Source organism: Loxodonta africana, chromosome 20 (assembly GCF_030014295.1).
Source record: "Loxodonta africana isolate mLoxAfr1 chromosome 20, mLoxAfr1.hap2, whole genome shotgun sequence".
In the NCBI taxonomy this organism is placed as follows: Eukaryota; Metazoa; Chordata; class Mammalia; order Proboscidea; family Elephantidae; genus Loxodonta; species Loxodonta africana.
The window spans coordinates 69,441,213-69,455,713 of record NC_087361.1 but is presented as its reverse complement, the minus strand read 5'-3'; the positions used below and the strand labels follow the sequence as shown (position 1 = coordinate 69,455,713).

At 51.7% G+C, this 14,501-nt stretch overlaps 1 protein-coding gene across 2 annotated transcripts in view; it reads left to right on the top strand.

Annotated features, from left to right (window-relative positions):
- The window catches only part of NFASC (neurofascin), a 77,253-nt gene that overhangs the window by 38,700 nt on the left and 24,052 nt on the right, over positions 1-14,501 (top strand). For both annotated transcript variants that reach the window (XM_064273324.1, XM_064273325.1), the window contains exons 17-23: positions 689-759; positions 2,580-2,802; positions 4,829-4,944; positions 6,645-6,849; positions 8,300-8,422; positions 9,455-9,628; positions 12,052-12,066. In XM_064273324.1, the coding sequence (XP_064129394.1) occupies positions 689-759; positions 2,580-2,802; positions 4,829-4,944; positions 6,645-6,849; positions 8,300-8,422; positions 9,455-9,628; positions 12,052-12,066 (927 nt within the window). The remainder of the gene's footprint in view (positions 1-688; positions 760-2,579; positions 2,803-4,828; positions 4,945-6,644; positions 6,850-8,299; positions 8,423-9,454; positions 9,629-12,051; positions 12,067-14,501) is intronic.

The following is a 14,501-nucleotide window of genomic DNA, read 5'->3' as shown; positions in this document are numbered from 1 at the left end:
CAAAGATTTGCAACAGAAATATCTAACCTGGTATTATATCCAATTCCCTTTCCTAACATGTTTGGGTAATGTTTGAAATTTTCAACTCACACCAGCTCATAGAGAGTTGAGACACTCCCAATGTTCGGTGCCAGGATAAACCAGACTGGTATTACACATATTTAGTGGCTAATCCAGGAAGGGGCTAATCCAACCCGAGCGGGCTGTATTGACCACCCACAGCGTGAAAGCCTTGTAATAAATGCTATCTGGTAAGGGATTAAAATTCAAAAGAAATTAGCCCTGCTCTGGGGGGTTTAATCTTAGATAGGAAGGCCCACCATGCACATGAGAAAAAGACAGAACAAGCTCATTTACATATGGGATTGTTGTTAGGTTCTGTCGAGTCGATTGCAACTCATACAACCCCGTGTGACAGAGCAGAACTGTCCCACACGGTTTTCTAGACTGTAATCTTTATGGGAGTGGATGGCCAGATCTTCCTCCTGCAGAGCCGCTGGGTGAGCTCATGCCGCCAGCCTTAACCACTGTACCACCAGGGCTCCTTAATATGGGGTAGAGTAGTATATAGATGGTGAGAAAAGACAGCATCGAAGGGATCAGTCGGTGGAGAGGAGATGGGTTGCTTACCGTGCCCTGGTAAGGCACAAATTCAACGTGAACTGTTTTGTCCATTATTGGGTTCCAGCCCCTGAGTCCAATCCCGCGGATGTGAAGGGAGAGGGGACCAGGAAGAACAACATGGAGATCACGTGGACGGTAAGAGTCCCTCCCAGTCCTGCCCCTTGATGGCCCCTGCTCACCTGGCAGCGTGCACCTGGGGGCCCTTTCCCATTATTCCCCTGAGGCCTTGAGACCACAGTGTGGTTCAGGCTGCCTGGTTGGTTTTGATGGCCACCTTTTTTCAAGAAACCTAGTTCTTCTCTGAGTTGAGCATCCAGAAATCAATTAGGAGAAAAGTCTAAGAGCCAGAGAGGAAACAGAACAAGGGTGACCAAGGAACATAGACTGGCAATCTGATGATAGTCACAGAGAATACCAGCAAAATAGGCGGACTTCTATCGCAGACGGAGGGATTTAAGTTAGACTTTAGTAAGGATTTAGGCTAAGCATCAGAACCTAACTTTAGCACATGCAGGGGCCCTTTCTTTGGAGATTGTTGAGAGTGAAGGAGAAACCAGCACCTGAGACGTTCTCGGTGTAGGCCTTCTTTTAGTCAGGGAATGAGCTAGAAGACTCGAAAGACTCCTTCTAGGCCAGGATTGTAAAATCCCATCTTCGTCTTAGCTTACTGGCTCCATCTTCCAAAGCAAAATTCGGATATGTAGTTGTGTTCATTCCCTAGTGCTGCCATGAGTCCCACAAATGGGGGCTTAAAACAACAGAAATTCGTTCTCTCACGGTTCAGGAGGCTCAGCATCTGAATTAGGGAGCTGGCAGGTCCACGCTGCCTCTGAAGCCATTAGAGGAAGATCTTCTTTGCCTTTTCCAGCGTCGCTTGGCCAGTGTCTGCCTCCGTCTTCACAGGGCAGTCTTCTCACTCTGCGTCTCTCATCTCCTCCTTTCTATGGACACAGGTCATTCTGAACTAGAGCACACCCTATTCCAGTGTGACTTCATGTTAGCTTAACTAATAATAGCTGCAAAGACCCTATTTCCAAACAAGGTTACCACAAATTCTGGGGGTTAAGACTTGAACATCTTTGGGTTTTTTTTTTTTAAAACCCATAACAGTGGTGTCAAAGTGACTTTTTAAACCCACTTCAAGTCTGAGAGAGGCAGTTCAGCCACTGAAATATAAACATTTCAAAGCGCTGCCATGGTCTACAAGACACAGGTCCTGGTCTCACAGCAGCTGTTGCCAGAGCAGAGTAACAGCAGCTGGGCTGAGCCCAGCCCAAGACGCCTGGACATTATCTTCATGACCTCCACAAGGTCAGTTTTTGGTCTACAGCTCTGCATTGTAGGCTTCTAGGGGACTGATTCCTGAAGGGGGCCCTCAGGGAATAAAGAACAGAATTACCTCACTCTTACTTAGAGATTTATGACCTGTTGGAGAAGACAGGACAGACACATGGATTGAGCAGAACTGAGATTAGTTGTTGATATTCAAGTTTATCAGCGGAAGACACGCTGTGGTGAAACTCAGACCCATCCCTTTCTGACTTCGGAGAATGTTATATTATCGTCCATCTTCTCTTTTATTTTGCTACCTGTCTTAGGGAAGAGTCTTGCTGAAAATAAAACTTTCCCTTCCTATACACCTGCAAATGTGGGTGACACTGGGTGTCAAAGTATCTGGGTCTTGGTTGAAACCTTTGTCACAGAGAGGCTGCATACAGAGAAAACCAAGAATGGGTCCTGCTTGCCAAAAGTGCTGCTGAATTCATTGGACTCTGGGCTTTTAGGGGTCTCAGCAGGATGGGGATATCCTGCTCCCCCCAGTCCTGCAAGGAAGCTAGCCAGGGTTGGCTGGATCTGGGAATGGTACCTGGCACAGAAAAAGAGGGCATGCTGTGGGTGGGTCTGGGATCCTCTGCCCATCCCTTCTCCGTCCCTCTGTCTGTCTCCCTGCTCAGCCCATGAATGCCACCTCCGCCTTTGGCCCCAACCTGCGCTACATAGTCAAGTGGCGGCGGAGAGAGACTCGTGACACCTGGAACAACGTCACAGTGTGGGGCTCCCGCTATGTGGTGGGGCAGACCCCTGTCTACGTGCCCTATGAGATCCGAGTCCAGGCTGAAAACGACTTTGGGAAAGGCCCAGAGCCAGACACCGTCATCGGTTATTCCGGAGAAGATTGTGAGTATCCTCCACCCTCCTGCCCGTGACCCTCACGGCTGGGCCACACAAGGCCACTCACAGGCCAGGAACCTGGGGCTTAGGTCTTAGGATTTCCACAAACAGCCTGGGAGGACAACCAGTTCCCAGGAAAGAGACATCCCGTACAGTGACCTAGAGCAGACAGGCATCTGACAATGTCAGGAGCAGAAATATTATCATCTCAACACTAGTTAGGATTACTCAGTGTCACTCCTGGAAAGGTCGTTAGAAATCACCTACTCCTGTACCCTCATCTTATAGACGTCAAAACTGAGAGCCTGAAAGGGAATCCTTGCCCAGCGTTACACGATAGTACATGTCAGGCTTGAAAGCAGAGCCCAGGCCTACTGATCCCCAGGCGGGCTACCCCACTGCCAAGCCATGTTAGCCCCCAAAGACTATAGAACTATCTGTCCCAAAGAGCCAGAATTAGACACCTGCACAAGAAGCAGGGCCACAGGCCAGGCCCCAGAGGAAGCCTGAAGGGATGTGGAGGGTCTACAGAGGACCACACTGGAGCAGCCACCTGGCGGCTTTCCCAGTGCTGCTCCAAGCCCTTGGAACTGTGTGTAAAATGCAAAGTTCCTTGGAAGCTGGCACTGGGCAAATCAACGAGATTCTGAACATGCATGTGGAGGTATGTGCCTGGCTTCCCAGACAGTGGTAGCCTGTCTGCCCCATCACATCAGTCCAAGAGGTTGCTGAGCAAAACAAGGGGGCAGTGAAACCCCCTCCTGGCTCAGGGTGATCCATGTCCTATTGGGTCTGGCCTGAGATCATGTAGGTGAAATGGGGCAACCAGAAGGAAGGGAGGAGGTGAGTCTTGGGGAAAAGCAGAGTCAGAAGGGGCAACGCTGGGCTCATGGGTAGGGACAGTGGTGTTCACAACAATGAGACAGTAGAAGTGGGGCTTGGGCCCTGTGACCCCAATTTCCTGGAAGCGATGTATTGATCGAACCCTCGGGAGATGAACACGAGGGGTCGGCAGGCCCTTCTGCCCATCGCACTTTTCACCTCCACATTGGCAGACGCTTCCGGACAGGAGGCCTGTGGGGATCACTGGATGGTAAGTGTGGGAAGAGCAGCATCTGGCCGTGGACTTCGTGGGCTGTTCCACAGTTCCCATGGCACCCAGCCACCCCTGCAGCTGTGCTCTGATGGCTTAGAGGGGACAAGGCAGAGCTGCTTTAGCAGCCAAGTGGAGGGCAGTAATCAGTCCTGGGAGAGGGAATGGACCTCCCTTTCCAGGTAGTCATAGGATCAGAATCACTGCCAGAGCCAGACGAGGGCTTCTTCAGACTGGGTAACGTGATGAGGGGAGTTAAGCAGAGTCCTGGCAGGAAATGGGTGGCACTCTCAAAAGGGACTATTTGTAATGTATGGACAGGGTCAGAGGGAAAACAGCAAGGCTTGGGGAAACACCTTGAGGGCTAGCAACAGTAGGAAGCCACCACCCTGAGCTTTGAAGGAGCAGGGAACAAATGAGACCCCAGAACCAGCAAGAGGGCCACCCACAGGAGCATGGCCTTGGGTAGAAACATTCAATGCTGTCAACCTGCAGCCCAGCCAAGACAGATCCAGGAGAACATATACCCAACCTCACTTTCCTCCCATCCTGGGATCTCCTTTTGGCACCTCTTATTGGCCAAACCCATCCAGAAGCCTGAGAACAAGGGACCCCAGCTAATACAGTTCAGACAGGGCAGCCTCCCAGGACCTGGAGCAGGGTGAGGAATGGAATGGAGGGGCAAGTAGAGACTGTCCAGCGGATGAGGGCAGCAAGTACTTTCCCTCTAAACATGCAGGCAGAGTCCTCCCACTTAGACTGCCCCCTTTTGCCCTAAGTCTCCCCACACTCCTCCAAGCACAGTCTGATGGTGGCAACATAACCCTTGCCCTCAGATAGTGCCCAGTGTACAGAGTGGGTGAGGGACAGGCCAGCGGGGACCCTAAAGTCCAGGGCCAGCCCTGCCTGCATAACCAGGTCTCTGTCCACACATTGCAGATCCCAGGGCTGCACCCACCGACGTTAAAATCCGCGTCCTGAACAGCACGGCCATCAGCCTTCAGTGGAACCGCGTCTACTCCGACACGGTCCAGGGCCAGCTCAGAGAGTACCGAGTGAGGAAGCCAGTTCCCGAGCCGCCTAATCACCCAGCTCACTAACCAGGGCAGGGACAGCAGATGCAGGGCATAAAATATTTGGAAGGGGTGCTAGGGATATTTAAGGAATCCAGAGTTGCTTCAAGAAGATGATGTCTGAGGTTAGCTTTCCAAAAATGTACCCAGCTGACTCCTGCAACAAATACACTGATTCTCTTAGCTCAGCAGACAGTCATGTGAAGGGTGGTGGGTTGGAGTTGTCATTGCACAGCACATTATAATACATGTGTGAGTGGGCACACAGGTGTCTTTGGGAGCAGTGTTGCTGACCTGCTGAGCTATACCCTCGCCTCTCCTAATGGCCCTGGTTGGGCTGCTTGCCTGACCCAGGTCTGGTTTTCTAAAGTCCCAACTAACAGGCAAAGCCACTAAAAGGATGTCAACACCTTCCTGTTGTCCCAGCCAACTCTGGATTACCCAGCTGTGGGTTATCTAGGCCCTCGACTTCTGGTCCCCCCTGCCGGAGCAGCTTCTGTGCACTCGACCCCCCTCTTTGAAAGGGTGGCCTGGGGTGGGAAGAAGGGAGAGAAAGCCCGGGGTTACAGGCTCTCCCCCCTTAATGAAATGAGTGGCTCCATTTAAAAATCAGATGAGGGAGGCTGTAACCATGGGTTGACCCAGGTACTGTGACCTCAGAGGTCATCAAGAGTTGGCTGATGGACAACGGGGGCTGAATAGAGGGTGTTAATTTCTTCTTGGGACATGAGTTCGATAAGTAGGGGAAGGAAGACAAGATGGTGTATACACCTGAGTGAGCTCTTTCCCTGCAGCTGGGTGTTAACCTGTTAAGCTGGACCTAGCCTATTTGCCTGGAGATTCTTCTGGCTAAAGCTTCCATTTGGTCCCCCTCTTAAGTCTGGACTTACTCCTTTCCTTGCCATTGGTGGCTTGGGTGACACTGCTGTGGTCATCCTGACCTGTGGCTTCTTACCCATTGCTAATCAGACCTCATGTTGCAAACTCTCTACTGTGCCCTGTGACATGCCCACCTTCCATTGGCTATCCTACCCCATCCAAGCTCCATGCCATCAGTCAGCCTAGCATCCCACTGACTGGGACATATCACTGTCATTGGACGTGTGTCGATCTCATCCCTAAAGATCTTCAGACAATATCAAAGGAAGCCATTGACTTCAAGGGATTAAATCAACCCTTTCTTATATTCAGACTTCTGGGGGTAACCTGCTACTTTTCAACTCCTGTCTGTTGCCAATCTAAACCATACTAATCCAACTCAAGGTGATGTGGTCTTTGAGCAGAGAGCAGAGCTTTCCATGCCTGGACCCTTGGCTCACATGTGTGGTCTGTCACTGACTGACTCCCTGAGCAGCCTGTTACCCAGCTTGGAAATTAAGTCCCATCATGGAGCAGCTAAGATGTAAGTTTGGCCAACTTGCCCATTCCCCAGAGAGGTGACATGGCTCAGAAAATGATTGGAACCAAAAACCCTGCTTCTTGTTTGACATAAATTCATATTCACCAGTGGCTAATGAATGGGGACCCTGAGGCTGCTTCCCCAGTCCTGTGGGGGACTGATGAGGTCATTTGGGACTTGGAGCCTGTAGCAAGCAAAGGGAAGACCCGTCACTACCACCACCACTAACAACTAACACAGCTCTGCCTGACCAACCCCTCACCAGCCTGCCTCTGTCCTGAAGGCCTACTATTGGAGAGAGAGCAGCTTACTGAAGAACCTGTGGGTGTCTCAGAAGAGACAGCAAGCCAGCTTCCTTGGTGACCGCACCCGTGGTGTGGTGGCCCGCCTCTTTCCCTACAGTAACTACAAGCTGGAGATGGTTGTGGTCAATGGGAGAGGCGATGGGCCTCGCAGTGAGACTAAGGAGTTCACCACCCCGGAAGGAGGTAGGTCCTCCCTGCGGCTGTCCAGGGTGGGGCAGGATGAGGGTAGGCACATACCAGTGGGCCTGGAGCAGCTCCACCATGGCTTTGCATGGCAGCACAAGCAGACCTTTGTGTGATCTCAAGGAGCCGGTGACCTGCAGGGTGAGCAGCTTCTGCCCTTCCCACTGATCAATCCATCACCAAGGTGACATGCCCTGACAGGAGGCTGTATCTCAAGAGAAATCCTGTGCAGTCTGCTGATATAATTCCTGACAGGCTATGCAAACTGACCCCTGAGGGCACTGCCGGACCGTTGGTTGCCCCACCACCTCCTGAGGCTGAAGGCACCACGTTCATCCTGACCACCAGAAGGCGTCTGGTTTGTTTATCAGCATCTAAGACCACCAGAATCCCCGGGTGGTACAAACAGTTAACATACTCGGCTGCTAACCAAAAGGTTGGAGGTTTGAGTCCACCCAGAGGTGCCTTGAGAAGAAGGCCTGATAATCTACTTCTGAAGAATCAGCCACTGGAAACCCTGTGGGGTACAGTTCTACTCTGATGCACATGGGGTCATCATAAGTTGGAGTTGACTGGACAGCAACTGGTTTTAAGACCATCTTTAAGAACTCTTTCACCACTATGACCGAGAAGCTTTCACTGAGATAGCTCCGCGGAAGGTTGCCTAGATATAGACCCTGCCTTCTGCAGGTTTATGGTCAGATCTGGTCCTGGGGTGCAGGCAAGTGCCCTGAAGGACTAGGAGCTCTGGGTCCGTCTCTTTGTTCATGCCAATCCTTTCATCTGCTTTACATTTCCTTTGCCCTCTTCTGTTTTCTCCTCTCTCCCTGCTTAACTGTTGTTTCCCCCCATTTCTCTTCTTCTCTTCCTCTTTTCTACTCTCCTTTCTTCTTCCCTCTTGTTTTCTTTATTCCTGCCTTTTCTTCCTTCTTGTTTTGGTTTTCATGGTCCACCTCTCCGATCACTCCCGCACCTCCCATCCTTTCCAAGCACTCCAACTTGGGTTTCTTTCTCCTCACCCCGGAAACCGACATTCTCAGGGCAGAAGCTTGGGCCTGCTGTTTCGACCCAGTGGTGAGAATCCTTGTCTGAGGACTGGGAACTGCAGCCTCTGTATGAAAGCCGTCACTGGTTCCCTGCCAGGGATTGGCTCTGCCCAACATGGAGGTGTCTGGAGGCTCAGAGCCTAACATGTAATGAATCTAGGGGAATTGCTAAAGGAAAACTTGATCTACTTCTTCTCTATTTACACAACAGAGTCCGACCCATGATTGCCCTCAAACATGGGGGAAATTGCATCCTGGTTGGGGCAATGGTTCTGAGTTAGCAGCCCTCCAGCATGGTGGTTGCCTGAAGGTGGTGCCTTCATACTTGTGCTTTGTTTTTTGTGTTTTCCTCATCCTCCTCACCCCCTCCTCTCATCCCCCCTGCTCTCTCCTCCTTCCCCAAGTACCCAGTGCCCCCAGGCGTTTCAGAGTCCGGCAGCCCAACCTCCAGACAATCAACCTGGAATGGGATCACCCAGAACACCCCAACGGAATCCTGATTGGATACACTCTCAAATATGTAGCCTGTACGTTCTGCCTTTCTCTTTCTTTGCATAATCTTGGAATCAGAAACCCCATTCTAATGCTTTTCCTGAGGAAAAGAGAGTCCATGAATGCAGAGAGTAGTGCTACATGAGGGGTGGAGGGGCCAAGGGGGGACGTTCCCCATGGAGTTGGGGAGGGGGCAGGTGAGACCCAATTTCCTTACACAGCTTTGCCTGCAGTGAGCTTCTAGTCTGGTGGTGAGACAAAGGGAACTTCTGGTCTAATAAGAGAGACACGCTACCCCCCAGGGATCTTAAGTCTCCAAGACCTGCAAGTCTAGGAGACAGAGTTCTTTACCTGGTGGAGCTTCCATCCGATGGGGTAGACAGAATGTGTACAGGAGTCCACATGACACTCAGAAGACACCTTAAGGTCTCATGTATGATAAGGCAGTGGCTCAATCAGGAGCCGGATCAGGAAGACATCACCTCAGGAGCTCAGCTTCACCGTGCTGGGACAAGAGTGTCATTATATTTGAAAATTTAGTTTTCTAAAGTTTCCTTGAGAAATTCAAAGGACCAGGTGTGGTGGTGTTAACATTTGAATAGCCAACTGTCAATCTGCAGCGTGTATGCTCTTTCGGATAAATCTCTGAACTTGGCCTCTTCCCCTTTGGGGTGTATTGAATAGCTCTTTTAAAAAGGAGACATTAACAATCAAAAGCTCTAGTGATTTTTCCCTAATTCTGTTTGAAACGAAGAAAGGAACTCTAGAGTTTTATCCTTGTTGAAAAGGCTTGGGGATTATAAAATCTTTCTGAATAAGCCACATAACTTTACAGTGAGCTAGAGATAATGAGATCAGTGAAACAGTATTAACCCTGCTGTGTAATCAAACGGCCCTGCCTTTGAACCCCAGTCTCCCCTCCCCCAAGTCTTTAAGATCACCAGGCAGGGTCCACCGTTTCCCTTTCCAGCACAGTCAGGAAAAGCTTTCTCTTTCCAGTTTCAGATCCTATGCCCTGTTGCGGTAAATGCTTCTAAAGTTCAACTCTACTTACCATCTCTCCCCAGTTAATGGAACCAAAGTGGGAAAGCAGATAGTAGAAAACTTCGCTCCCAATCAGACGAAATTCACGGTGCCACGAGCAGACCCTGTGTCACGTTATCGCTTCACTCTCAGTGCCAGGACGCAGGTGGGCAACGGGGAAGCGGTCACGGAAGAGTCACCGGCACCACCGAATGAAGGTAGGTGCCTCGCCGCAGCCTCTGGGGAAGGTCCAGCTAATTGAGATGCTTAGGGACACACACCGAGACCTGTGCCTGCCTTTCTGGCCTCTTGGCCTCCGATGGAGAGAAAAGGAGGCTGCAAGCCCTCAATAGTTGAGAACCCATCTTGTAGGTGCTGGCCTGGGATCTGGACACTCAGATCTTCGACTGTTGGCATCAGACCTGGGTCCCCACACTGTCTTGACTTGCTCAGTTACAGTTACAACCCTTCCTTCCTGCAGAGATCTAAGGAAAAGAACATGAATCCGTAGTTGGGATGAGGAGATGAGGGAAAGCAGTTTGGAAGCAAATGTGCTAATTAACCCCAAAGAGTGCCCCATGGAGCTCTGGGGACAACCCTTCTTTTCCCAAGGGAACATGGGGCCTGCCATGACTGACGCTACTTGCCAGGATCATGAGTAGAGCAGGAACATAGACCCCCCTTGCAGCCTGAATTGAGTGAGCTGTCAAGCTGTGGAGAGGAGCGGGGAGTGGGAAATTGCCATTTGCCCATCCAGCTTCACTACGAACAGATGAGTCCATCCCCTGGATCCTGGCGTCTTCTAGCAGCATAAAGGCCCTCACATTAGCTTCGCCTGCCTGAGAACTCCACCAGAGGGGGCTCTAAGCTCACTCGCACACGGCGGTCTTCAGTCCCCAGCGTGCGTTCCAGGAACCTCTCAGGGATGTGAGTGAGACTATGGAAGCCCCACATGGGCAGATCTCCTGTAATAAGGCAGGGGGTGGGGCCCTCTGCCTCTCCAAAGGTTTGTTGATCTACTTAACAGCCATTTCTTGGGCACCTACAATGTGAGGTGCCAGGCACTGTGCAATAATCAAGGGATACAATGGTAGCAAGAAGTTCACACACAGTGTAGAAGGGGAGACATTTGCAAAAATATCTCATTGCAATTCAGGGTGAGAAATGTTCTGTCTAGATGGGGCCGTGCAGTGGCCGTGCAGAGGAGTGAGGTGCGTTCTGCAAGGGAAGACTTCAAAGAGGAGATGACTGAGGAGGGACCCTTGAGGCTGGCAGGTTATCGTGTCTAATGCTTTCTCCTGAAGCTCAGGTCCTGAGGCTTGACCCTGGCCCGGATGGGCCTCCTGAGAGCTACTGCTTCCCATCCCCCCAACCCAGGAGAGCGTCAGGGCTTCCTTCACTAGGGCTGCCAGCCCAGCTGCCTCTGCTGCCTGATCCCTGGCTCCCGATTCAGTTCGTAATCAACCCTGCATCCCTCCCCAGCCCTATCCACCCCCTTGCCACCCAGCATGCCATCACTGGGGGGTGGGGGGAGATGGACAGGAGTTGGTGACAGGCTGACAGTCCTTTCTGCATCCCTCTCTGGTCTTGTAAACCTGGGAACAAGTCACTCAGTAAGCTTCCCTCCCAATGTATGCTTCCAACCCCTTGGGCACTTGGGGACTTTATTAGGGCTGGAGGACATTGGGTAAGTGGCTGATGCATGCCTATTGCCACAGCCCCAGCCAGGCAGGGGTGATGCATTCTCTTGATTACTAAATTCTTTAAGGGAATATACAGAGAAAGCCTCTACTCCTTCCTCGTCTCCTCCCCAATACAGAAAATCCGATACACAAAGTCCCATTGTCCAGCCCCAGTGACCACCACAGAGAATCTTCTGCATTCCCAGGGGACAAGAGAACAAAGAGTGGTGTTCTTCTCAACTTAGTGATTTGCAGCAAATTCAGGAATTTCTTTTAGGGCTCTCAGTCTATAGCTGGTTTCTTATTTCATAAAGCACAGCTGGTGGGAAAGAACTAGGGCAACAGAATGCCAGGACAGGGGGATTCAGGGCTTCATTTTATCAGAGTTCCTTGACCTTCCAAGGCTAAGACGGTCCCACTGAATACATTCCTCCTCCCATATCTACTCCAATACCACTTAGTGTCTTCCCCCTGAAGATGCAAGAACCATCCTTTTCACTGGGGTTGGTGTCCTCCTGCCTCAAGGGCCTTATGCCCTCAATTTCTGGCATCATGGAAGGTCACCCAGTCTGCTTCATGGAGGTCATTCCCACTCAGCCAGGGCAGGACACACCGTTTGGGGAAAGAGCTGGGACAGCACTCTGGGTGGACTGTCTCTGTGTCACCTCTTAGATGACTAGTCCTTGAACAGAGGTAGAGCAGAGTGTGTTAGAAGGGTCTCTAAGAACCAGGGGCAGAGGTTTCTGCTGGAATATGCCAACTTCAGTGGAGTTTAACATGACCCCAAACACCAGTTTTCGTCCCAGGGCAGGGGCCTGCACCTGGCCACACCCTCTGGGTCAGGTTTAAGCCAGAACCTTCCCTGCTTGCTTGTCCTTTGGTTTCACCTGTGCCTCTGTTTTCTCTTCTCTCTCATCCTTTTCCCTCTCTCTGGCCATCTTGGGTGCTGTGTTCTGAAGCTACTCCAACCGCAGGTACCGTACCAGCAATGGAGGTAATGGGCATGGCATGGGACATGCAGGTGGAGGCCAGCCAGCTGGGGTGAAGCAGGAGGGACTGGCAAGGGGTGAAAGCATGCTCTGGGCTCACCCTTTCAGCCACTGGGAGGCCAGGCTACCAGGGAGGCTGTGTGTGGAGGATGGAGCAGAGGAGAGCAAACACATTCTCCCTGCTTCACTTATTATTTGTCCTCTGACAACCAACTGAGAAGGAGAATGACTTAGAAGTGGTCCCCACACACACACAGGCTCCAGACCCCTCTGGAGCTGCAGTTTTCTCTAAAGCTGGGGGATTCCCCTGAGCCCCTGGGCCCTTGCCTAGGATTGACACCTCAGGGTGGTAGAAACATACTATCCACAGCCTTTGGGCTGCCATCTGTGCCCCCAGAAGGAATGTGGCACGAGGAGTGGGGGAGTGGGCAGCTGGCTCCATCTCCTGGTTAGGCTGCCACCCCCTGAAAGGGTGACCCGCAGTGGAGCACACTGTGCATGCTAGCCTTGCATGCTGCATGGGGGGCCCGGCACCTGCTCTGCCAAGTGCCGTGGGCTCTGGTCTGTGAGACCCAGAAAGCATGTCTTTAGATGGGGGCTCTAGGACCTGGAGTCTCAGTGGGCCCCTCACCCCTCAGCAACCCCAGCTCAAAGTCTTCAGTGTTAAGAGCAGTCTCCACTCTCAGGGCCTGGGGTAGGGGGTAGACCTACAGCAGAAATGAGGGCAGGCAGATCCTGGCATAGGAGATGACCTACTAGCCAAGTTCCTCCTCTCTAGTCCTCCAGTAGTGAGTTTGAGGAACATCAAAGGGCTCTTTATCATGGAAGCCTATCCTCAAGCTGGAGAAACCAGGCAGGAGACTCCAAGGGACCCTCTCCTGCTCTTGAAAGCTGTCTAACCTGAGTCTCATCAGGAGGGACATGGGAACAGGACTCATCCTGACAGGGCAAAGGCTGTGGGGCAAGGGCTCACCAGAGCCTCCTTCAGCCCTAGGCTGTGAGGAGGACACCAGAACCAGGCAAGGGATTTAAGGGTGGGCTTTATGAAGTCACTGCCCCCTTGCCCAATTTGTTTTCCTCCCACCTTCACTGATGTATCTCCCTGCTGCCATTTTAGGTTGGTTCTCTTTCTTTTGCACACCCTGCTTCCTTCAGTTCGTACATTATTTGCTGGTCAGCCATGTGGGTGGTGAGCTGCCGTCGACCTTCCCTCCCCTAGTCCTCTCCACCCCCTTGAAAACCCAGGTTGGCAGGGCTCCAGGGCCTCCCTGCAGGGTCTGAACGGCTCTGCTAGGATTCAAGGCCAGAGGTTGCCTTGGGCCTGGGGACCTTGCCTTGTCCCATACTAAGGGTTTCTCTGACTCCCTGGTTAACGTTTCATAAGTCTATTCCGTGACTATTCTGGCATGTACTCAGGGTAGCCCAAGACTTGGCAGAGAGCAAGGTGAAAAGCAGGGAGGTCACCAGGGGAACCAGCTAGAGGCTCACTGGTAAATCAACTTCTGGCCCACCTCCCCTTTCTGGCACCCTGGCATCCAAGGCGGGTGGGTCTGCCTTGCTCAGTGGGCATCTATGCCTGTCTGTGCTGCCCTTCTTATGAGTGACAATTGAGAGGGGGTTAGAGGCGCGATTCCAAAACCCCACTTCCTACTTACCATTTAGAAAAGACCCAAATTTACCATGTTACGCAGAAGATCTCAGGGTCTGTGTCCAACAATCAAACATGTTTCCTGGGTGCCAGCTTCCATGTGACATGGTGACAGAGACATGTGACACAGTTTTGTGAAGGAGATGTGCTGATGACATCAGCTATTTTCGGCTTTAAGTGCGTAAGGACCTTCTGCACAGCCTGCAGGTGCCAAGCCATGCAGCTCATACGCCAACTCTTTGACAGGGGCCTGGTGTCCCACGTATGCTCCCTCCCCCCTCATCCTCTGCAAACCTGGACAGGTTGCTCCCCAAACTGATCTGTTTATGTGTCACCCGGTGAAGATAACCCGCCCCACCCACTGAATCTGCCATCTCCTAGGACTGCTGCCCATCTGTCCTGACAACCTGGGTTTGGCCAGAATAGTCCACATGCCATGTGGACACTTTTGGACTGAATCTTCCACCTCGGAATGTCTGGGAGCTGCTGTCTTCATCTTTGACTCAGTGGTATTCTTTGTGATGACCTGCCAGCTCAGCTCAGTTCAGCAAATGTTCGGTGGGCCCAGCGCCCTGGAAGTTTCTGGAGACAGAAAGATGAATAGGAGCCATCTCATGCTACGGGTGGGGGAAGAATGTCATCTCTCTCCTCAGTTTTCTCCATCTTCTATTTGGTGGTCCCTGGAGGCCTGGTGGAGCCTTTGGACATGGCTGGGGTATCTTCAGTGTGTATTAGGCTGCTTCTGCCTTCAGGTAGGGCCTTGTGCTTCCAA